This window comes from Sapajus apella, unplaced genomic scaffold (assembly GCF_009761245.1).
Source record: "Sapajus apella isolate SASKATOON/1434 unplaced genomic scaffold, GSC_monkey_1.0 scaffold71, whole genome shotgun sequence".
Classification (NCBI taxonomy): Eukaryota; Metazoa; Chordata; class Mammalia; order Primates; family Cebidae; genus Sapajus; species Sapajus apella.
This window is the reverse complement of record NW_022437011.1, coordinates 7,751,782-7,774,503: the sequence shown is the minus strand read 5'-3', so window position 1 is coordinate 7,774,503 and position 22,722 is coordinate 7,751,782. Positions and strand designations below refer to the sequence as shown.

Below are 22,722 nucleotides of genomic sequence, written 5' to 3'. Positions count from 1 at the left end.
AGCCCTGACTTCACTTTACAGTCACCTGCCAAGATTTTAAAGTACTGATGCTTTTGTCCTTCAGCCATTCTGACGTAACTGGTTTGCAGTAGAACTTAGGCATTTGTAGACCTAAGAGTTCCTCAGCTGATTTTAATTTGCAGCCAGCGCTAGAACCTCTGTTAAGAATACGTATAAGGAATCAAGTGTGCCCTTCAATATTTTCTTACCATTTCAATTCTAGGCCTGAATTACTGGAACAACTTTGGAAAGCCAGAGCTGAAAAAAAGAAACTACGCAAAACATTGCGGGATTTTGAAGAAGCATTTTATCAACAAAATGGAAGGTTTGTTGAGCATCACAAAATTGAATCATCTATCTCCTTTAACTCACAAGTTGACCATATATTGAAATAGTGAAATATATGGGATTAGAAAGAAATTGTGCAGATAGGATGCTAGCACTGAAAAGTTTTTAAAAATTCTTTATGTTCTGAGGTCCTTCTTTTGATGGCCAGGAATAGTCATAGCTAGTGTAAACAGCATTTGATCAACTATTTTCAGATTGTGCTAGGGAGCCTTGGTTGTGTTGCAGTGATTTTATATTCTTTAATTCTACATCCTTACCCTTTTGGGAGTAGTTGTGAACTGAAATATTTCTTATTTTAGAAAGGATCTCATAACAGGAGTGGTATCCTCAACTACTTTGGATTTTTATTTTTTACTGAGACCACTGTGCTCATACTGTGTGTTGAGGCTGCCCATTTTCAAGGTGTGTAACAGTGTGCCAGGCATGTGGCTCCTATAATACACTATGGCACATGCTTTTATCTAACTAGTTAATGCACAGTTGACTTGGAGGGGCTGTTTTAAAACTAAGAAAAATACATTCTAGTTTTGATTGTGGCCAGAAGTTTGGATTCAGTTATCTCAGGGCTGAGAAACATTTTTCTAAGTAGCTGGGTCATCTTACCAAGGTGATAGCTAATATTACAAATTCCAAAATATGTGTACGTTAATTCCCTTTGCTTTGTGAGTCTCCTATATAGGTTGGCACATATGGTTAAAAAAATCTGAAGTGCAGGAATGCATTTTTCCCAATAGTCTTCTATTTCATTGTATTATTGGAAGAAAATTTTGCTTATAATTAGGATAGTTTGATGCTTTAGCTAGTGATGCTTTAGCTATTGAATTGCATTGGGTCATTACTATAAAGTTAGAAAATTACTCTATCGCTGCAGGTAAGATAGTTTACTTTTACATCTCAATTCACTGGAGCCACAGTTAACTAAATGTCTGAAATGACTCAGCGTAGCCTCCAACACTTAGTAGACACTGACCTGGCAGAGTCTAGCACTGGATGTCCTATTAAAATATTGGGTTTCCTCCAGTTATCTATATTGATTATTGATAAGTATAGCATCATTTAATCTATCAGTAGAGAAATCTATCAAAAATTTTAGAAATGTTCCTTGGGGATGAGGGTATTAGTTCAATAATTTTTTTTTTTTACAGAGCAACTTTTTATTTGAGCTTATATTTAGTAACAGTATGTCTCATATTAGGACAACTTCTGAGTCCTTTTTTTCCAAATGATCTCTAGAACATTATAGATTTTATTTTCTCCCATAGGAATGCCCAGAAAGAGGATCGTGTTCCAGTGCTGGAGGAGTACAGGGAGTACAAGAAAATTAAAGCCAAGCTTAGGCTTCTTGAAGTTCTTATAAGCAAACAAGATTCTTCAAAATCCATATAAAATACGTTCCTTGAAAATTCATATCATAAAGTCAGTTGTATTCCTTGAAGCTATCATCGTGTGTACTTGGCTTGTACTTAAATTCATTTTGTCAGGCACTCAGAGAATCTCATTTTGTACTTGATTGTGGTGCCACTAAACAAAACATATGATAGAAGGGTAAGTAGGCCCTCTCAAGGGAGCATAAGTGATGTTCCATATTAACCACAGACTGTCCTCTCCAACTTAACATACAGTTTCCTTCATTGTTTTCTACTACAGATACATCCTTTTAGCAAAAGACTAGAATTTTATCCTTTCAACCTCAAGAACTTTGGAAATGCAAGCTTTTTGTTATTACCAACTTTTTGTTTCTCATTACTGAAGAAAATTGGAGGAAAATCTTCACACTGAATTCTTGTGTTGCCTTTTTCTTACAGAATGACTGAAAATTTGAAAGAAACGCTTATAAAAGTGCACATATGCAACTGTGTTCTCTGTTTTCCTAGAAAACCAAAATCAAACTGAGATTTCAAGTCCTACTCTGGAATACCTTTCTGTTAATTCCCAAAGTGACACCTTCTCACAGGTAGTATGTTAGCAAAATTTTGCAATTAAGTGGTCACACAGCTCCTGGATGAAGATAACAGTTGGTAGACCAAAAAGTGACCTTGCTTAGTACATTGAAAACACACACCGCACATCACACACAGAACTGAATCATACCACATGCTGCTTATGGGACTTCAGTTACTGTTTCCTGAGTTACTGTTTATCTGCTGGCGATGGTGTGATTTGTCTGGATCAGATCCGCTCTGTTCCCTCTACCCATCTTCAGATAATGTGAGAAAATAGCCATGTCAGTATGTAGGAACTCTGATGGTGCTCAGATTTGTGTGTTCAATCAATGGGCCTAAATCAGCAAAATAATAATTATGCCTAAAGTAATTATCTGTTCTTAACAAGGGCTATACCACTGCATTTTCACATGTATCTTCATGAGGTTATCTTTTTCTTCCCCCCGCCCCTACTTTTAATCAGCAAAATACATAACAAGAAAAAAGTCCAACAACACCACCCCTTTCAGGGACCACCCTTTGCTCAATCATCACATGCTGTTTAAAGCAGCTGTTTACAGGATATGTAGTGGTATGCCCCTTGTCATATACTCTTAGCATATCTTTTTTTCCTTTGGCTTTGCATGGCTTTTCTTTAGGTACTCTCTCAGTATCATTCTGGTAATCATTGTTAGGGAATGGTGATTTCATTTGTGCTAACTACAACAGCAGATTTGAGTCAGGCTTAATCTTAAGTGTTAACTTTCTTTTTCTGGTGCTTTTTTGGATCGATGACTGTCTCACTTTGACTATACCCACGTTTTGCATGCAATAACTCTTGCATGGTTTTCTTAACTAGCTAATATTAACAATTTGTTCCATATAAAAATGGAATTTTGCAACATCCTTTAATAAGGTGAGGGAAGCATGAACCTCAGACTTCTGGCACTATTACATAGTAAGCACATGAAGTAGCTTGATAATAAATAGCAGTTCTAGTACTTCACATTTCACCTGTGTGTGCAATGCCTTTTTTTTGGTGGGGGGGTTGGGAAAACCTAGTAGTGAATGTGTAGTTGGGGAATAAAGAAAAGCACTAAATCTTGCCCTTTTTGTGTGGTTTCCTTTTGATACAACTAGGTTATTCACAATGTATACCTAGAAAAGTGAAATTGAAAATGCCAAAAGATGTATCCTTTTTATTTCAATCCATCATGCAGTGTACATTTCAGATAATTTCCTTCAGTCTCCAGATAGGAGTGTATCCAAACATCTAATTTTATGTGCACTGTGTATTTTATATGAATGTCTTATTTTATATACCACATGCAAAAATGTCCATATGCACTATTTAAATGTTTTAAATAATATATTCCTTCTTTATAATGCTAAATCTATATGAGTACCATATTTTTATAAGTCAATAGCCTGACTGGTTTCATTTTAGGATTAACAGCTGCTTCATGATGTTATTAATTGTTAATGTTTGGCTGTGAGTAGAATATCTAAAAGTGGCATGGCGGCACTTATGCTCTGTGACAGTATTGTGTGTCATAGTTGAGCAGTAGGTGATAGAATTAGGCAGTTGGTGATAGTTTTACTTTGGTACAAATAAAAACTGTATATCTATATACAAATAATATATAGATATATATGTCTACCAGTATAATTGCATTGCTGTCTGGCACTTCATTGTACAGACTTTTGTAATAAAAGAACTTGAAAGTTCTAAGTCATTGTAAATGTATGTTTGTTTTTCCACCGGGTGTTTTTAAAAAAAAAAAAAAAAGACCTTAAGTGTTCCCTCACCTTAGGCTTTGTTTAAATGATCCCACCCAGGGGCCATGTTAGGGAACAACAGGGTCACTAAACTATTTGGCTGGCTACAACTCTGGGAAATGGTAGGGCAGAGAAAGGCCATGTTCATTCCCTTGTGCTAACCTAGGGAGAGCCACAGAGAGAACAGTTAGTATTTCTTGTTGCAGTGAATTTTCCTGTTAAGAACTCTTGATATATGGTTGCTTAAGAGAAGAGCTTGGCCCGAGGAAGGTGAGTAGTTATCTAAAAATATCTTTGTATTCGAGTTTTAAAATTCAGGGACTATTGAGCACCAATGTGGAAGTTGAGTGCTAACTAAGGTCAAATGATGTTGCTTGGGCTAAGAGAACATAGGGCTACTGTAGAGGGGCTTACATAGCCTAGAAATATTAGAAGAGTTTTTAATTTCCAAAATGACAGGCACACACAATTTTCCAGCCCTCCAAATAAGGCTGTTACAGGATCCTCATTTACACTTTCCAAACATAACTTCTTATGACACTGATACGCCTACCCTGCTCTGTATTTTATTTTTGGGAAACCTTAAATGCATTATACCTTAGAAACGGTCTAGGTAAAATTCCAGTTTGAGGATGTTAGTGAAATTTCTGTAGGTGGCTAGGGAGTTTGTTCTACACTTTGGCTTTTTCCGGAAGACTTCATATTCTAAAGAATGGAGGGAGATTACTTGAGTCTTACATAATAGTTTTTTAGAATCTTAAGCCTTTATTTATCTGTGGCCAAAGGAATTCAGAACATGGTACATGATGCACTTGATAGCACCAGTAGTTCTACTTTGTAACTATGAGAAAACAGTCTTTCTCTACCTACTTACTGAGCTATTACAGACCTGCCCTGTGAACTAGAAGCATTTTCTTCTACTCATCCTTCACTTTTCTAGAATTTGATAACTTCATTATAAAATCCTTTGTGTGTACCAGTGTGTGTATACTGGAGGCTTGTAATATGCATGGATTGTACAGTGAGTCCCTGTCAGAGACACTTAATTCTGACCCTGAGGATAGTTTGATGATAGGTTGTTCAGTACCTTTAAGGTGTGGCTGAAAAGAGCACAAGTTTATGAAGTCATACATGAATAAGTCTTTGTTAGAAATGCTTAAGGATTGCATGACAGATCTTACCTCCACTTGTCTCAATATTATAGAGCTGAAAGCTTTCTCATCACTTGATTTAGTTTCAAATTGATATAGTGTAATTCCTTCTCCAGCTCCACAGCATATAAAAAAAGCCTAGAAAATTTAGAAGGAAATAGAGAAATGAGTTAGTAATATACTTTCATGTATAGACAGCAAGTTACGAGTGCGAAACGCTTTGAGTGGGAAGATAGCACTGTAAGCTCCTAAAATGTGCCTCTTGAGATCTAATATTCTAAAGCTGTGTGGAGAAACTATCTGCTTTGCAAATCAAATATAAATGGCCGTTTCTGTTACTAGAGATACAGGGATTTAATCAAAAGTTTCTTAACCTTTTAAGCAAATGGAGTTGTATGAAACTTTGAAATCGGATAGAGATTAAAGGCATCCCAATAGAATTAGGTTTTGGGTTCAGGAAAGAAATGTCCTTAATGTCCATGTCATGATATTCCATAATATTCTGGTTAGAACATAAGCTTACTCTCGAAATTCTTGTTGAGTGACAGGCTGGTAGTCATCTTGAATTTCCGCAGAATAATACTTTTTCTCAAGCCTCTCTTTCCATTTTTTCATCTGTTCTGCCTTTTGAATCTCCTGTCAGGGTAGAGGACAGGTAAAGGCTGCATTTTTTAGTTCTCTATTTCAAGTCTTTAACATACAAGCATCACAGGATTGAGGATCTTAAACTGTTCTCTCCAGCCCTCAGATTTTGAGCCTCACTGGCTTTTTGCCCTGCCCGGATTTTATATCTGTGCATCAGCGATGTCACTTCAGAGGGTGTAATTGCTGTCTAGCATAGTTAGGGAAGCTTTGTAAACAAATTATAAATTACTCTCATTTCAATGCTTTTTCCCTTTAGCATCTCTATCTGAATTATTTTCTCTTTCATTTGATAAAAGCAAGGTGTTCTTTCCATACCTCTGTTTTTTAGCTAATGTAATTAGATTCAAAGTGTATCTGTGGGTAGTTTTGGCCTTTCCAGCAGCTTCTCAGCCAGATGATTTCAAACCCTCTCTTTGTAATTACTGCATTGGTCAGTGTGTGTACTCCAATCTGTCTATGTATCCAAAAACAAGCCCCTTGTACCACAAAATTTGTGTTGCTGAACCTTCCTGTGTTGTGCACTGTTCTCACTAACACCCACTTTCCTTAGAGTATCCAAATACCCTTTTCCCAGCTTCAGATAAAAAGGGCCTGTGTGTTGTGGAAAATAACCATAGCACCAGAAAAAGGTAAAGAGGAGACAGTGCACCCAGATACCATTAAAAAACTTCTCAGTAAATTGGTATGTTACTTAGCTGCTCCAGCAATAATGCTAGGTAGCAAAGTGGTAGATCCCTTCATAAGGGTTCTGGGCCGGGTGTGGTGGCTCACACGTGTAAGCCAGCACTTTGAAAGGCCAAGGTGGGTGGATCATGAGGAGTTTGAGAACATCCTGGCCAACATGGTGAAATCCCATCTCTACTAAAAATACAAAAATTAGCTGAGTGTGGTGGCGGGTGCCTATAAACCCAGCTCTCAGGAGGCTGAGGCAGGAGAATTGCTTGAACCCAGGAGGTGGAGGTTGCAGTGAGCCGAGATTGTACCACTGCACTCCAGCATGGGTGACAGAGCAAGACTCTCTCAAAGTAAATAGGAGTTCTGATTACCTTCATCAGACAGGATGGTGATACCTGGTTTCATACATTCTGTTTACTTAATAAATGTGTACTCTTCTGGTCAGAGAATTTCTTAGTGCCTTTCTGTAAACGAACTTTTTTTTTTTTTTTTTTTGAGACACAGTCTCACTCTCTTGCCCAGGCTGCAGTGCAGTGGTGCAATCTCATCTTACTGCAACCTCTGTCACCCAGGCTGGAGTGCAGTAGCGCAATCTTAGCATTTAGTGTGGAAGTTGAATGCTAAGAACCCCTCCCGGGTTCAAGCTTCTCTTGCCTCAGCCTTCCGAGTAGCTGAGATTACAGGCATGCACCACATCTGGCTAATTTTTGTATTTTTAGTAGAGAGGGGGTTTTGCTATGTTGGCCAGACTGGTCTCAAATTCCCAGCCTCAAGTGCTCTCCCTGCCTTGGCCTCCCAAAGTGCTGGGATTATAGGCATGAGCCACTGTACCCAGCCTTAAATGAACATATTTGAAGCAGAAAAGGATGACTTTGAATCCTAGTTTTAATTTGGACACATTATAGCACCCATGGTTTGGTATATTTACTAATAGATTTAATGTGCTAAAGTGGTAGTCCCTGTAACCACTTCTAAATGACCAGGCCAGTTATAAAGTGGATGCATTAGTAATAAAGGTGGAAAAGACTATGCATAGTAAACTTATTTTTAAAACCCATCTCAGCCATCACTCCTCTCGTGAAGCCTTCCTTGACATTCAGAGGGAAGTGATACCTTTCCTCCTGAGTATCAACTCTTTGGGGGCCCTTGCTCCAAGCTTGTAGGTTCTGTAGGTAAGATCACCTTACCTCCTTTTATGGGAGCTGCCTCTTGCAGTTGTCTCTGGATGATTTTCACGTTCACATTGGCCCTTATATTCCTCTAATACCTCAAAAACAAATTATCTATACTAAATTCCCTCTTTTTGAGCTACCTAATGTGATTTCTGTTTTTCTGACAACTCTTAACTGATGAATACTTGCTAGCAGGGGAGGCCCAAAGAAACAGACCCTCATAGATAGTATGCTTCTACCAAGGGGCACAACAATTGACTTAAACTGAATTTGAGACTGCCACCTGACCATTTGGGATTCTTCATGCTTACAGAACCAGCAGGGAAAGAAGTGGTTACTTAATGTGTTGAGGTGATTGATCCAAATTACCAAGGGGAAATTGAGTTACTGCTACAAACTAGCACCAAGTAGACTGTGCCCAAGGGATTTTTCTGGGGTGTCTCTTAATAACTTCCATGTCCAAAATTAAAAGATAATGGGAAACCACAGCGTTCCATTAAACAGGACCACTGAGAGTACAGATTAGGAACTAATTAAAGTTAATCCTAATGCAGCCAGCTGAGCTCTTGGGTGTAGGCAACGGGAATGATATGGAATGGGTAGGAGAAGCAAGTTACAAATAACTGTAGCCTTGTCATCTGTTACAGAAACAAAGACTGTAGCCCCCAATCATATTCCTTTCTTTGCTTATTATGTATATATTTTCTTTCTCCTTTTAAGGAATATTGGTGGTGGCTAACTGTAGTTTAAACATTAGGTTGCAAAATATTCTTAAGGAATTGTGATTCAACTAGAAGAGGTCTTAATGTCATCCACAGATGGATACAATTACTGTTGGGACTTTGCTTCTTCCTTTTTAGGGTGAGGGTGAAAGTACCTTCATTTGTATAAAGGATAGTTCTATCTCACTGGATAGAAGCTTGGAATTGTCATTTTATGGAAGTATAAATGTGTATGCCAGAAGAGTAGAATGGACCAACTGTTAACTCAAAATTTACACTTTTACACTCTGTGATGTTGGGTTTTAGGCTTTGTAAACTTTATTCCCTAAACTCTTACTAGCTGGATTTCTGTTAGATTCTGCCAGTATTTGCAGGATAGAGGGGAAAACGGTCATCTTGTTTTTTTTTGTTGTTTTGTTTTTTCTTTTTTCTGTTTCTACTGGCATTGCTTATGCAATGGTAGTTATCTTCAGCAGCAGTGGCTCCAGGCTGTAGCATCTAGCTGCTTTTGGCATACTCAGAAGTAGCCTCATCACGACCACTGAGAAGTACAGATTGAGTATCCCTAATTGGAAATCTGAAGTGTTCAAATTCTAAGACTTCAGCACCTCCATGACTCTCAAAGGAAATGCTCACTGGAGCATTTTGGATTTCAGATTTTTGAATTAGGAATGCTGAGCCAGTAAGTATATAATGCAGGTATTTCAAACTCAAAAATAAAATTTAAAAAAAACTGAACTCTAAAACACTTCTGGGTTCCAAGCATTTTGGATAAGGAATACTCAACCTGTATCAGCAGGGGGGTGCCTTCTCATCATAGGACTGAGCAACAGCTCTGCAAGCCCCTTCTCTAAAATAGTAGGTTCTAGTAACACCATATTTTGTCATCTTAGCCCTAGGAGTGGTAACCTCTTCCTGCAGTCATTATGAATTGCCTCAGTGTTGTCATTTCACTTTTTTCTGTGTTTAATACCTGTGTAGTAACCAGTTCCCTGTAGTGCATTTTCTCTATTTGAAATACATATTGTGGTTTCTTTCTTCCTGAGTGGGCTCTGATTGATAGATGTAATACATCTTCTCATTTGGTCAGGTGTATTTTTGTGGGGTTTTTTTGTCTGTCTGTCTGTTTTGGCTCACTGCAACCTCTACCTCCCAGGTTCAAGCAATTCTCCTGCCTCAGCTTCCCAAGTAGCTGAGATTACAGGTGCATACCACCATGCCCACCTAATTTTGTACTTTTAGTAGAGATGGGGTTTTACCATGTTCACCAGGCTGGTCTTGAACTCCTGACCTCACTGGCTTTGGTCTCTCAACGTACTGGGATTACAGGTGTGCGCCACCATGCCTGGCAGTATTTTTGTGTCTTTAAGCAATGTTTAAAAGTTTTTCCTTATCTTCATTTTGAACATTTTGTTAACTGCTGGGCATTTTCTATTTTATTGCTATTACAAATAAGGTCTTTTTAAAATAATTTTAACAAAACGATGTTTGCATATATGACATTTATTAAATTTTTATTAGAAAAAAGTTTTATTAAGAGAACTTAAAAGAAGACATTGATAGAAAATGAAAATAAATTATGAACCCTTTCAAAACCTTTCAATTCAGTGTTCTAGTTCGTCATTTCCTTGATACAACTCTGTACTATGGTCACAAATTTTCCCTCTCATGAATAGGAGGATATAAATTATTTTTCCTACCACTTTACCTAATTATCTTTTTATTGTAATTTTTCAGATCATCATACACCTAGAAAATTGAAGAGAATCATAAGTAAAGGCAGTTTTACTTTTTAAATTTTTTAAATTAGAAATACCTCTAATGTAGTTCTCTTATCTAATTGTTTTGACTTACCCCTCCAATACATTGGTATCTCGTTCCTGACATGTTCAGTATTTTCCTATTATGTAAGGTAATAGGGGATAAGATCAATGTTTTTATCATTATCAAGGAAGTATTGATTTCTGTTTATTTTTCCTCTCAAGTTTGGGTATTGAAACTTATAAATACCCAGCATTTGTGTTAAATGATCATGCAGTTTTCCTCTTTTTAATACAATAAATTATGTTAATTAGTTGATTACCCAATGTTGAACCATTTTTTCACTCCTAAAATACATACTATCTGAATTTTGATATATTATTGTGTGCTCTTAGGTTCTATCTGCTAATATTTAGGATTTTTGCTTCAAGATTTATACATGAGATTTTCTGTTTTTGGCACAATATATAGTAGTTTGATAATTTGGGAGTTTCCTTTTTCTCTTTGCCAAGGCGTTTACTTTTTTTCTCTTTGCTAGGGCAAAGAAGAATGGCTTAAATAACTTGAAACTGTTCGCTCCTTAAAATCTTGTAGAATTTCCTGGTGAAGACCATCTGATTGATTTTGAAGACCGATCTTTGATGACTTCATTTCTTCTACAGAATGGATTTGTTTAGGCATTTTATCTTCTGGGCTCAGTTTCGACAAATTTTATTTTCATAGAAAAATTACCCATTTCATTCAGCTTTTCAAATATTATTTGCATAGAGTTATACAAAAAAAGTCTCTTAATGATATTCTAATTTCTTCCATTTCTTATTTCCCCCATTGTAATTTCTACTCTGTGTGTTTATGCTTTCTACTCTGTGTGTTTATGCCCTAGTTACCTAGTGATTTCTTTTCACTGATGTTTGCAAGGAACCAGTCTTTTATTTATACTACTAATTTTGTTTTTAACTCATTAATTCTGCTTTAATCTTAATAACTTTTTTCTTTGTATTTATCATATTTTCTAAAATTAATGCTAACGTTTATTTTACATTCTTTTATTTATTAATTAATTTATTATTTCTTTATTTTTGAGACAGAGTCTTGCTCTTGTAGCCCAGGCTGGAGTGTAGTGGTGTGATCTTGGCTTATGGCAGCCTCCACCTCCTGGGTTCAAACGAGTCTCCTGCCTCAGCCTCCCAAGTAGCAGGGACTACAGGTGCATGCCACTATGCCCAGCTAATTTTTGTATTTTTAGTAGAGATGGGGTTTCACCATGTTAGCCAGGATGGTATTGATCTTCTGGCCTCGTGATCCACCTGCCTTGGCCTCCCAAAGTGCCAGGATTATAGGCGTGAGCCACCTTTTATTTTTATTGATAAATTTAAGACTTAATTTTCCTCTGGGTATTTTTTTTTTTACTTTATCTCATAGATTCTGCTACATGGTGTTTTTATAATTTTGTTTTCTTGGAATTCTATGATTTCATTTTGTATTTCTTTTTTTTTGAGACAGAGTCTTGCTCTGTCGCCCAGGCTGGAGTGTAGTGGCACAATCTTGGTTCACTGCAACTTCCGCCTTCCGGTTCAAGCAATTCTCTTGCCTCAGCCTCCTGAGTAGCTGTGATTACAGGCATGCGCCGCCACACCTGACTAATTTTTGTATGTTTAGTAGAGACGGAGTTTTACCATGTTGGTTAGGCTGTTCTTGAACTCCTGACTTTGTGATACTCCTGACTTTGTGATCCACCTGCCTCGCCCTCTCAAAATGCGGGGATTACAAATGTGAGCCACCATGCCTGGCCTATATTTGTTTGACTCAAGGGTCATTTAATAGAGAGTTTTGACATTTTTTAGTCAATGTTTTTATTTTCTGATTTTATTATCAACATATTTTTATTGTGTTTTCAAAGAGTTTTTTTCTGCATTAACTTTTGGAATATATTGAGGCTTTTTTTGTGTCCCAATAGGTGAGCAATTTTCATGAATGAGTTTTTAAAAAGAAGGGGCATTTTCTGAGAGTACAGAATTTAATATACAACTGTAAGATCATCTTACTATATTGTTTTGGGTTTTTTAATCCATTTATTTTTCTTGGGGTGTTTTTTGTGTGTTCCTGCCTATTTCTCCTTTTTAAAATTCAGTAATCTTTATGAAAGTTGATACTCTGGTGCATAGATATTCATAACTGATAAAATTAATCTTAGCCTTATAAAGTCATTTAGACTTTAGGTCATTTGGAGCTTTTTGTCTAGAATTCTTTGATTTATATTGAGTTGTATCCCTGATATCTTTTGTTTGCGTTTTATGTCTTTGATCATATTTCTATATTTAACATTTTAGAATCTCTTTAAGTATATATTTTAGGATATAGTTTAGAACTGGGTTTGGGCCGGGCGCGGTGGCTCAAGCCTGTAATCCCAGCACTTTGGGAGGCCGAGGCGGGTGGATCACGAGGTCAAGAGATCAAGACCATCCTGGTCAACACGGTGAAACCCCGTCTCTACTAAAAATACAAAAAAAAAATTAGCTGGGCATGGTGGCGCGTGCTTGTAATCCCAGCTACTCAGGAGGCTGAGGCAGGAGAATTGCCTGAACCCAGGAGGCAGAGGTTGTGGTGAGCCGAGATTGCACCATTGCACTCCAGCCTGGGTAACAAGAGCGAAACTCCGTCACAAAAAAAAAAAAAAAAAAAAAAAAAAAGAACTGGGTTTGGTTTGTGATTCAAACAGCATCTGTCCTCTAGTAGAATCCTTAGAAAGATGGTAGTATTCCCTGAGTTCTTGCATGTTTGTGCCTTTGTATTTGAAGCACAGCTTTGCTGGATGAAAATGTTTTCTTTTTAAGTAAATTAAGCATATTTGCACGTATTTATATTAGATATATCTGCTTGCAGTTATACTGTTTTATATTTATCTTTTAAGTCTTTTACCATGTGGTCTGTTTTCTCTTTTTTGCCCTATAGAAATATATGTATTTTTGTTCTATTGGATTTTTTTTTTTTTTTTTTTTTTGGAGACAGAGTTTTGCTCTTGTTGCCCAGGCTGGAGTGCAGTGGTGCAATCTTGGCCCACTGCAACCTCCACCTCCCAGGTTCAAGTGATTCTCCTGCCTCGGCCTCCCGAGTAGCTGGGATTACAGGCATGTGCCACCACGCCAGTTAATTTTTGTATTTTTAGTAGAGATGGGGTTTCTCCATGTTGATCAGGCTGGTCTCGAACTCCCAACCTCAGGTGATTTGCCTGTCTCAGCCTCCCAAAATGCTGGGATTACAGGTGTGAGCCACCACACCCGGCCGTCTTTGTGTATCATTTTATATACCCTTAGACATCCCTTTCTTGCTTTGTTTCTTTCCTATGATCAACAAGCAAATTAGCTTGTAAATTCTTCATCTTCCTCTCCTCCACTACCCAATTATATTCAATAATATTATTTTTCATTGTATATGAGAGATGACGTCTTTTGTAAGACATACCATTATGTCACGTACCACTTAGGTAAAAAATGTCAACCTATGACTGTTAACTATAAAACACATTTTGATTTCACAGATGTTAAAATGTAGGGGGAAAATGTGTTTTAAAGTCAATGAAACAGGGCTTGCTTGGCACAGTGGCCATGCCTATAATCCCAGAACTTTCAGAGGCAAGGTGGGAAGATCGCTCAAGGCCAGAAGTTCAAGGCCAACCTGGGTAACACAGTGAGATGCCGTCATTGTATAATTTAAAAAAAAAAAAAAAAAAGTCGGTGCAGTGGCTCACAGCTATAATCCTAAGACTTTGGAAGGCCAACACAGGTGGATCACTTGAGCCCAGAAGCTCGAGGGATAGCATGGTGGAATGTGATCTGTATAAAAAACACAAAAATTAGCTGAGTGTGGTGGCACATACCAGTAGTCCCTGCTACTTGGGAGGCTGAGGTGGGAGGATCACCTGAGCCAGGGAGGTTGAGGCTACACTGAGCTGTAATCATGCCACTGCACCTCAGCCTGGGCAACAGAGCTAACCCTGTCTCAAAACAAAAAAATAAACATCAGTAAAATCTTATTATTTACCATTGTACACTTATGCTGATGTTTCTTACTGGTTTATTCTAAATGATATTCTTTAACATTTTTTTTAATTTTAATTTTTGTACTTTTTGTAGAGACAGGGTTTCACCATGTTGCCCAGGCTGGTCTCAAACTCCTGGGCTCAAGTGATCTCCCAAAGTGCAGGGATTACAGGTGTGAGCCACCTTGCCCATCCTCTCCAATCATGTTTTGGTTGGCTGATGCTCATCCTCTAGTAGAATCCTTAGAAAGATGATAGTATTCCCTGACTTCAGGCATATTTGAGCCTTTATATTTGAAGTGCAGCTTTGCTGAAGATGAAATTCCTTGGTTTACATTTTCTGTCCCTGAAAAAATTGTAGGTGTTCTGTTGATTTATGGTGTTGAATGTTGTTATGCTAACTTGATTTTCTTTAACCCAAATTTTACTTGGATAAGCCTCATATTGACCATTCTAGGTAAATTTTCACATATATACAGTGTGTCTTTCAATTCACATCATCTTTTATTTCAGTAATGGTCTACTGAAGTATAGATTTTTTTTTTTCTTTAAAGATCAAATTTAGGCTGGGCACGGTGGCTCACACCTGTAATCCCAGCACTTTGGGAGGCCAAGACGGGCAGATCATCTGAGGTCACAAGTTTGAGACCAGTCTGAAACTTGTGAAACCCCATCTCTACTAAAAATACAAAAATTAGCTGGGTGTGGTGGTAAGCGCCTATAATCCCAACTACTTGGGAGGCTGAGGCAGGAGAATTGCTTGAACCTGGGAAGTGGAGGTTGCAGTGAGCCAAAATGGCGCCACTCCACTCCAGCCTGGGCGACAGAGCAAGACTGTCTCAAAAAAAAAAATCTAATTTAGATAAATGTTACAAGAACAATATAAATATTTTTTCCTCTTGAAGTATTTGAAAGCCACCAACATGAATGCTTCATCATCCCTGAAAACTTCAGTCTGTACCTGCATATAAGGACGTTCTCTTTTATAATTATAGTACAATCATCATCAGAATCAGAAAATTAAGACTTATAGATTATTACCATCTAATCCTCTGTCTCCCTTTCAAGTTTATCAGTTGTCCCAGTGATGCCTTTATAGGAAAAGTATCCAGTCCAGGATTACGCATTGTATTTACTTGACATATCATTTTAATTTCATTTAATCTGGAATAGTTCCTCAGCTTTACCTTGACTTTCATGTCTTGACACTTTTGAAGAACAGGCCAATTATTTTGTAGAATGTCCCTCAATTTAAATTTTGTCATGATTTAGATTCAGATTATATGGCTTTGACAGGGATGTCACAGAAGGGATGCTGATTCTCATGGCCTCCTATCAAGCAGCATAATTTCCATTTGTTTGTGTTGATTGTGGTCACTTACTTAAGATGCAGTCAGACTTCTCCACCCTAACATGACTGCTTTTCTTTTTGTAATAAGTATTTGGTGGAGAGGCATATAAATGTCTCATTCATGGAATTCTTTTATTCAATGGGGTATAAATCATTATCATAATGCTTAAATATTCTCAAATTTGGCCAGTTTGAGCATAAACTGATTCTTTTAATAGATCTTCATCATTCTTTGAGCAGTTTTACTTTATGTCTCAATAAGCTATTCCAGACTCATCTTGTATAGTCGTCCTTCAGTATACATGGGGGATTGGTTCCAAGACCCCTGAGTGTACCCAAATCTGCATATACTCAAGTCTCAACAGTCAGTCCTGCAGAACCCACATCTAGGGAAAAGCCCTCCCTAACTTGCAAATACTGAATTTTCCATCCAGGTGGAAACATTATGCATTTAAGTGGACCCGTGCAATTCAAACCTGTGTCATTCAAGAGTCAGCTGTACTTTCCAGCCTTGGAATGAGCGAGATCTCCAAGGAGCCCAGTTCCTTTTAGAGGAGAATGCTATTTGGAAACCAAGATCTGGGTACTAGTTGTGCTCATTGCTGCTAGGGTGTCATTTCTTCTAGCCCTCATAGTGGATTGGATAGAGCTAGAAAATACATGTGTGTATATGAACACAAATACATCTAGATTCTAATCCAGCACCACAAAGTTCACCTTCAGCCTTTCCATTTTTATAATTCCTTTATCTGAAAATGTGAAACTTCAATATTTATTTGCTTGCTTACTATAGTCTTCTGACCCTGCTGTCTTCTGAGCATTTGGAGGGAAGAGGTGGTGACCAGAAGTAGAGCAGTGGTTCATTTTTTTTTTTTTTTGAGTGGTAGTGGTAGTAGTATATTTAAGGAAAATAGGTGTTCCTTAAATTCTACAATTGTCAGATATATTTATATGTTACAATGTTTGAAATACAAAATTGTTAAAGTAATTCATCACATTAATGATTACAAGAGAAAAATTATCAAATCATCTCCACAGAGTATACTCATTATGAATACCCAGTGTGATATTCGCACAGTGAGTGTACACCTGTAGGATCAGGAGTCTGACAGAGTACAGGAGAGAGGAAGCAGCTGAAATCCAAATGGTTTGTTCTAAACATGAAAGGATCTAGATTCTGGGTGATTTATTTGGAGGTGACAATTACTGCTCTGAAAAACAGCAAATCATTTCAATTCTTAACCAGAGCATTTTTCTGAGCATACATCTAATAGAGGTACCACTTGTGTTTATGAAAAAAATTAAAATCTTACATTTTCGTCAAAGCCTTCTCTTCTGGCTTGTTCAGCCAAATCTCCACTGTCTTTGGTACTGAGAATATAAAATAAAAACAGAGGCAAATGGCAGTAAAAAAGGAAATCCCACCATAAAATATAATCAGATCTGTAGTAAAGATCTGAATAGTCTTTCTTTCTGATAACACTAATTATTATTATTATTATTATTTTTTTGAGATGGAGTTTCGCTCTTGTTACGCAGGCTGGAGTGCAATGGCCCGATCTCTGCTCACCGCAACCTCCACCTCCTGGGTTCAGGCGAGTCTCCTGCCTCAGCCTTCTGAGTAGTTGGGATTACAGGCTCGCGCCACCATGCCCACCTAATTTTTTGTATTTTTAGTAGAGACAGGGTTTCACCATGTTGACCAGGATGGTCTCGATCTCTTGACCCGTGAGCCACCGCGCCCGGCCGATAACACTAATTATTTAGAAAATGTAATCATTAACAAGTTCTTCAGAATATCATATGTCATTAACTGTGAAAAAAATGTTTCTGTTCCACTGCCAGAGTTCTAGGTTTGGGAAGTGTTTTGACACCAAAGTCATTTAATAAATATAAGTGTAAATACAGTATAAGTGTAAGTATTGTTCATAAGTATTGTGAGTAAAATGTTACTTTTATAGCCAAATAAATGCATTTAATTTAGACTAAAATAGTTTACTACCTTTTTAGAGGGACTTTATTCTCCCCTCCAGCTTTCTCTCACAGCTTTTTCTGAGTAGGATGGCAGACTTTATATTAATTTTAAATTAGCTTAGAATTTCATGATGTCCTCAGAAATTTGGAGTCACTCCTGGATGTACTGACAGTGTATTTAGAATCACCACATAGGCTGGTAGTTGTTTCGCAATTAAAACCTTTACTCATGGCCAGGCACAGTGGCTCATACCTGTAATCCCAGCACTTTGGGAGGCCCAGGTGGGTGGATCACCTGAGGTTAGGAGTTACAGACCAATCTGACCAACATGGTGAAACCCCATCTCTATTAAGAAACAAAAAAAAACAAAAATCTTTACTCATAAGGTTCTCATATAATGTAGAACTTTAAAATGGTAAGTTAAACATTTGAGAAAAGTAATCTTACGTTTTCTTGTCTTCATCTTTTTGAGCTTTCTTCAGTCTGAATTTCTCGAGAATATTTTTGTAACTCTGGGCATAATTAAAAATAGTTTGAAAATTTATCAAAATATATCCTTTATTATTAATGTTTTATCAAGGTAAAATAAATATGAAATGCTTGTCCCTCTGGATTGCTACCCTAAAGGATTGTGGAGGTAATACTGTGATTATCCTCCTTTTACCTCACTGCTACATATGGTTTATGCCTGCTGGTGAAAACACAAAAGGGGTTCTTCTGTTGGGGGCATCATACTGGAACTTGGAAAAAGCAAAAATCTTTAAAAAGCACTAACATGTATTGCATTAAGAATGTTAACACTTTTAATGAATACAACCAACGTCATGAATTCAAGTGATAAAAGATGGGGGCGGGAAACAAATTCACTGAGGGATAGCTTAACAGTTTTTCTGATTTGTTTTACAGATTAGTTCTTGGACAAAGTTTGTAATCCCCACTAACCCCACAAGCATTCCATATTATAGGACCTCTTCTCTGTGAAGTGCTGTGCTTTAGGAGCATGGGGTATGTAGAGATGGCCAAACTGGCAGGGGAGATGTGACTGGTACATATGTAACTGCTACAGCTCAAACTGAGGTGTAGGTATTGAGAGGAGGACAGGACAGATTCTACTTTTTAAAGAATAGAGTGGTAGCCAGAGAGAAGAGCTGTAGCAATATTTCAGGGGTCAGAGAATGACTTGAGCAGAGGCTCAGAGAAGAGAATGAGAACAAGCATGGTATATAGCACAGTGCTCAGAACAGATTAGCCAGGACACACAGTGTTGTAAATAGAGGCAGAAAGGCAGAAACTATTGTAAAATTATAATTAATGAAGATAGTTTGGGACTGTGAGACTTGAGGATTTGGAATATTCGGGTAAGGAATTTGGACTTGACAGGCCTAGAGAAACTGGTGATAAGATCTGGACTGCACAGGGAAGAGGCTAGAATAGTCAGGAAATGTTACCATAGTGAAGGCTGGGTGAAAAGTACTGAAAGCCTCATCTAGTGGTGGCAGTTAGAATTTTAAGTATTCCACAAATGTAAGTAGGAATTACAGAGATAAACTATACATAAGCCATGACAATAGATTATATAAGGGATAAGGAAGCAAATTCTTTTCAAGGTTTTTGAGCCAGGAGTGACTCAGAGGATAGTGCTGCCATTAACAGAAACAGGAAAGTGAGGAAGACAAGACACACGGAGTTCTGCGTTTAGGTTGTTGATAGAAATTTAATAGCATCCAGAGAAAAAACTTACCAGAAGGAAGAGCAAGTTTTATTATAATACTCAATAGTGCTTTGCATTTAGGAAATCACTCAATAACTATTTGATATATTGAACTCTGAAATAATTTTGGCTACGTTTTTAAAGCCAGGGAGCATATCTCACTTCCATAGTAATAAAATAATGTGAGTATGAGTAACACTGGATCAAAATACAAAAACCAACCCTGGGGGTGGGATGGGGTGGGAGTGGGGAGAACATCACCACTTGGGGTTAAGTGGTATTGAAACTACAAGAGGATAAGCTTTATGAGATTTGTCTTAGAATACTAATTAGGAAAGGAATTTGATTTACCTGTTTAATCATTTTACCAAGTTCAAAATCCGGCCTTCTGCCTATTGAATAATCAGCTTTCACTTCAGAATAGGTATCATTAATAATTGCCAAGAACATATTCTAGGGATAAATAGCAGATAATTATTTCAATAAAAATTTAGTTTAAATGTTAGTGACATTAACATGTTTTGGATTTGTAAAATTATGTTTAAATTTTAAAAGTAGGCTGGGCACGGTGGCTCATGCCTGTAATCCCAGCACTTTGGGAGGCTGAGACAGATGAATCACTTGAATTCGGGAGTTCAAGATCAGCCTGGCCAACATGGCGAAACCTCATCTCTAACAAAAGTTACCCAGGTGTAATTACTACTGGACACTAGTACTAATTAGTGTAATTACTGGACACTAGTACTAATTAGTGTAATTACACCTGGGTAATTAGTACTGCCACTAATGTGGCACACACCTGTAGTCCCAGCTACTTGGGAGGTTGAGGCAGTAGAATCACTTGAAGCCGGGAGGCAGAGGTTGCAGTGAGCCAGTCGTGCCATTGCACTCCAGCCTGGGCAACAGAGAAAGAGTCTGTCTGAAAACAAACAAACAAACAAAAAATACCAAATTTTAAAAGTAACCCATATGCTCAAAAATGCTGAAATGACTATGCAGACAATAAAGTAGAATAGAAAATGTGTAGTGTGTGGGTATGGGCAAATTTGTTTACAGTAAATGAGAAATGCAGACTGTAAAAGAATGCATATGAATTGATTATATATACATAAATTCATATTACATAATGGAAGAAAATTTAGAATGATGTAATTTTGTGTTCATAAGGGTGTTTTTTATTTGTTTTTGAGACAGGGTCTCAAAAATGTTACTCTGTCACCCAGGCTGGAGTGCAGTGGTGCAATCTCAGCTCACTGCAGCCTCTCTCTCCCAGGTTCAAGCGATTCTCCTGCCTCCCAAGTAGATGGGATTATAGGTGTGTACCACAATTGCCTGGCTAATTTTTGTATTTTTAGTAGAGACAGGGTTTTGCCATGTTGCCCAGCTGGTCTCGAACTCCTGAGCTCAAGTGATCTGCCTGCCTTGGCCTCTCAAAGTGCTGCGATTACAGATGTGAGACACTGTACTTGGCCAAAGGTGTTTGTTGTTGTTGGTGGTGTTTAATTATATGAAGCTGCTTAAATTCACAGTCTTACTACAGCTTCTACAACTACTAATGTCCAAATAACACAAATGTAGAAAGGATATTCTTATCTTCACCAACCTACCTTTCACTGTGGCCCAGCTCTAGCTCTGTAACCCTAAGACTGTTGTCTTTCACCAGGGGATAACTTCTGTGCCTGACAAAAAGTGTTTTCATGGAGGACAGTAACAATGCCTTGACTAGGAAGACAAGGTTCCTGGTTAGGAAGGCTGTTCTGAGTGCATGTGAGAGATCCGCCCTGATAACTCCTGAAAACCACAACCTGGTAAGCATTTAGCCTTAAGGGCCAAAAGCCATTGCAATATGGGCAGAATATTAATGGGCAAATTCATCGCTCATGGCATGCACTGTCCCAGCCTGAAGAGACCTGGGACAGTCCAATTATTTATGTAAATGATTTAGCACATTCCCATCTAAAACACCCAGATGTTAACTACTGTGATTACATTCTCCATTAGACAACTTGAAAACAGTCACTGGACTAGTTGAACCTGGATTACTAGGGATCCACAAAATTTTTCTTTTTTTTTTTTTTTTTTTTTGAGACGGAGTTTCGCTCTTGTTACCCAGGCTGGAGTGCAATGGCGCGATCTCGGCTCACCGCAACCTCCGCCTCCTGGGTTCAGGCAATTCTCCTGCCTCAGCCTCCTGAGTAGCTGGGATTACAGGCACGCACCACCATGCCCAGCTTATTTTTTGTATTTTTAGTAGAGACGGGGTTTCACCATGTTGACCAGGATGGTCTCGATCTCTTGACCTTGTGATCCACCCGCCTCGGCCTCCCAAAGTGCTGGGATTACAGGCTTGAGCCACCGCGCCTGGCCTCACACAATTCTTAATAAATGTAAAGTACTCTGACAGCTGAGCAGAAATAATAGTTTCTTCTAAATGAGTAATTTTATTTTTTATTCTAAAATGTAAGAAATATAAAGAATATATATGATCATTCTTACCAGCAGGACAAAGAACACAAAAAAGATGAAAGTGATGAAGTAAATAGGTCCCAAGATATGATTGGCTTGCTGAATACCAGCAAAATTAAAATCTCCAAGAACAATTCGAAATTGTGCAAATCTTTAATTAAAAGAAAGAAACACATTAGAAAACATATCCCTTATGTACATACATGACAACTAATGGGATTACAAATGTCTCTAGGAGGATATCTAGCAGCATATGGCATGTGCTTTCTGACTTTAATTATGTTAGTACAGAGTTCTATAAAATTGGTTGTAGAAAATTCCCCTAAAGGAAAGACTTAAGGTACCCCAATAGCTGAACAGGTAATGTAGGAAATGACTGCTTTTTTTTTTTTTTCAGACAGAGTCTCACTCTTGCCCAGGCTGGAGTGCACTGGCAAGATCTCGGCTCACTGCAACCTCCACCTCCCAGGTTCAAGCGATTCTCCTGCCTTAGCCTCCCGAGTAGCTGGGACTAAAGGCACCCACCTCCATGCCCGGCTAATTTTTGTATTTTCGGTAGAGATGGGGTTTTACCATATTGGCCAGGCTGGTCTCAAACTCCTGACCTCAGGTGACCCACCTGCCTTGGCCTCCCAAAGAGCTGGGATTACAGGTGTGGGTTACCATGCCTGGCTGAAATGACTGTTTTAATGAATGTGAATTCACTGTGCACCTCTAACTTTTTTTTTTTTTTTTTCTGAGACAGAGTCTCATTCTGTCACCCAGGCTGGAGTGTTATGGTGCTATCTCAGCTCACTGCACCCTCTGCCTACCAGGTTCAAGCGATTCTGCTGCCTCAGCCTCCCAAGTAGCTGGGATTAAAGGCATGTACCACCACGCCTGGCTAATTTTTTTGTATTTATAGTAGAGACAGGGTTTCACCATGTTGGCGAGGCAGGTCTCAAACTCCTGGCCTCACGTGATCCGCCTGCCTTGGCCTCCCAAAGTGCCGGGATTATAGGCATG

The 22,722-nt window shown here is 38.1% G+C and overlaps 2 protein-coding genes across 11 annotated transcripts in view; one reads left to right on the top strand and one right to left on the bottom strand.

Moving 5' to 3' along the window:
• Positions 1 to 4,002, top strand: part of FAM13B (family with sequence similarity 13 member B) — a 120,143-nt gene extending 116,141 nt beyond the window's left edge. For all 8 annotated transcript variants that reach the window (XM_032250362.1, XM_032250363.1, XM_032250367.1 and 5 more), the window contains 2 exons: positions 224 to 325; positions 1,611 to 4,002. In XM_032250362.1, coding sequence (XP_032106253.1) covers positions 224 to 325; positions 1,611 to 1,734 — 226 coding nt within the window. In that variant the 3' untranslated portion in view covers positions 1,735 to 4,002. The remainder of the gene's footprint in view (positions 1 to 223; positions 326 to 1,610) is intronic.
• Positions 4,003 to 5,247: 1,245 nt separating this feature from the next.
• PKD2L2 (polycystin 2 like 2, transient receptor potential cation channel) overlaps positions 5,248 to 22,722 on the bottom strand; it is a 34,831-nt gene continuing 17,356 nt past the window's right edge. For 2 of the 3 annotated variants that reach the window (XM_032250370.1, XM_032250371.1), the window contains exons 7-12: positions 21,748 to 21,868; positions 19,603 to 19,704; positions 17,988 to 18,052; positions 16,879 to 16,936; positions 5,724 to 5,836; positions 5,248 to 5,338 (exon numbers count right to left, since the gene is read on the bottom strand). In XM_032250370.1, coding sequence (XP_032106261.1) covers positions 5,248 to 5,338; positions 5,724 to 5,836; positions 16,879 to 16,936; positions 17,988 to 18,052; positions 19,603 to 19,704; positions 21,748 to 21,868 — 550 coding nt within the window. The remainder of the gene's footprint in view (positions 5,339 to 5,723; positions 5,837 to 16,878; positions 16,937 to 17,987; positions 18,053 to 19,602; positions 19,705 to 21,747; positions 21,869 to 22,722) is intronic. The other variant, XM_032250372.1, reaches the window with a different exon arrangement.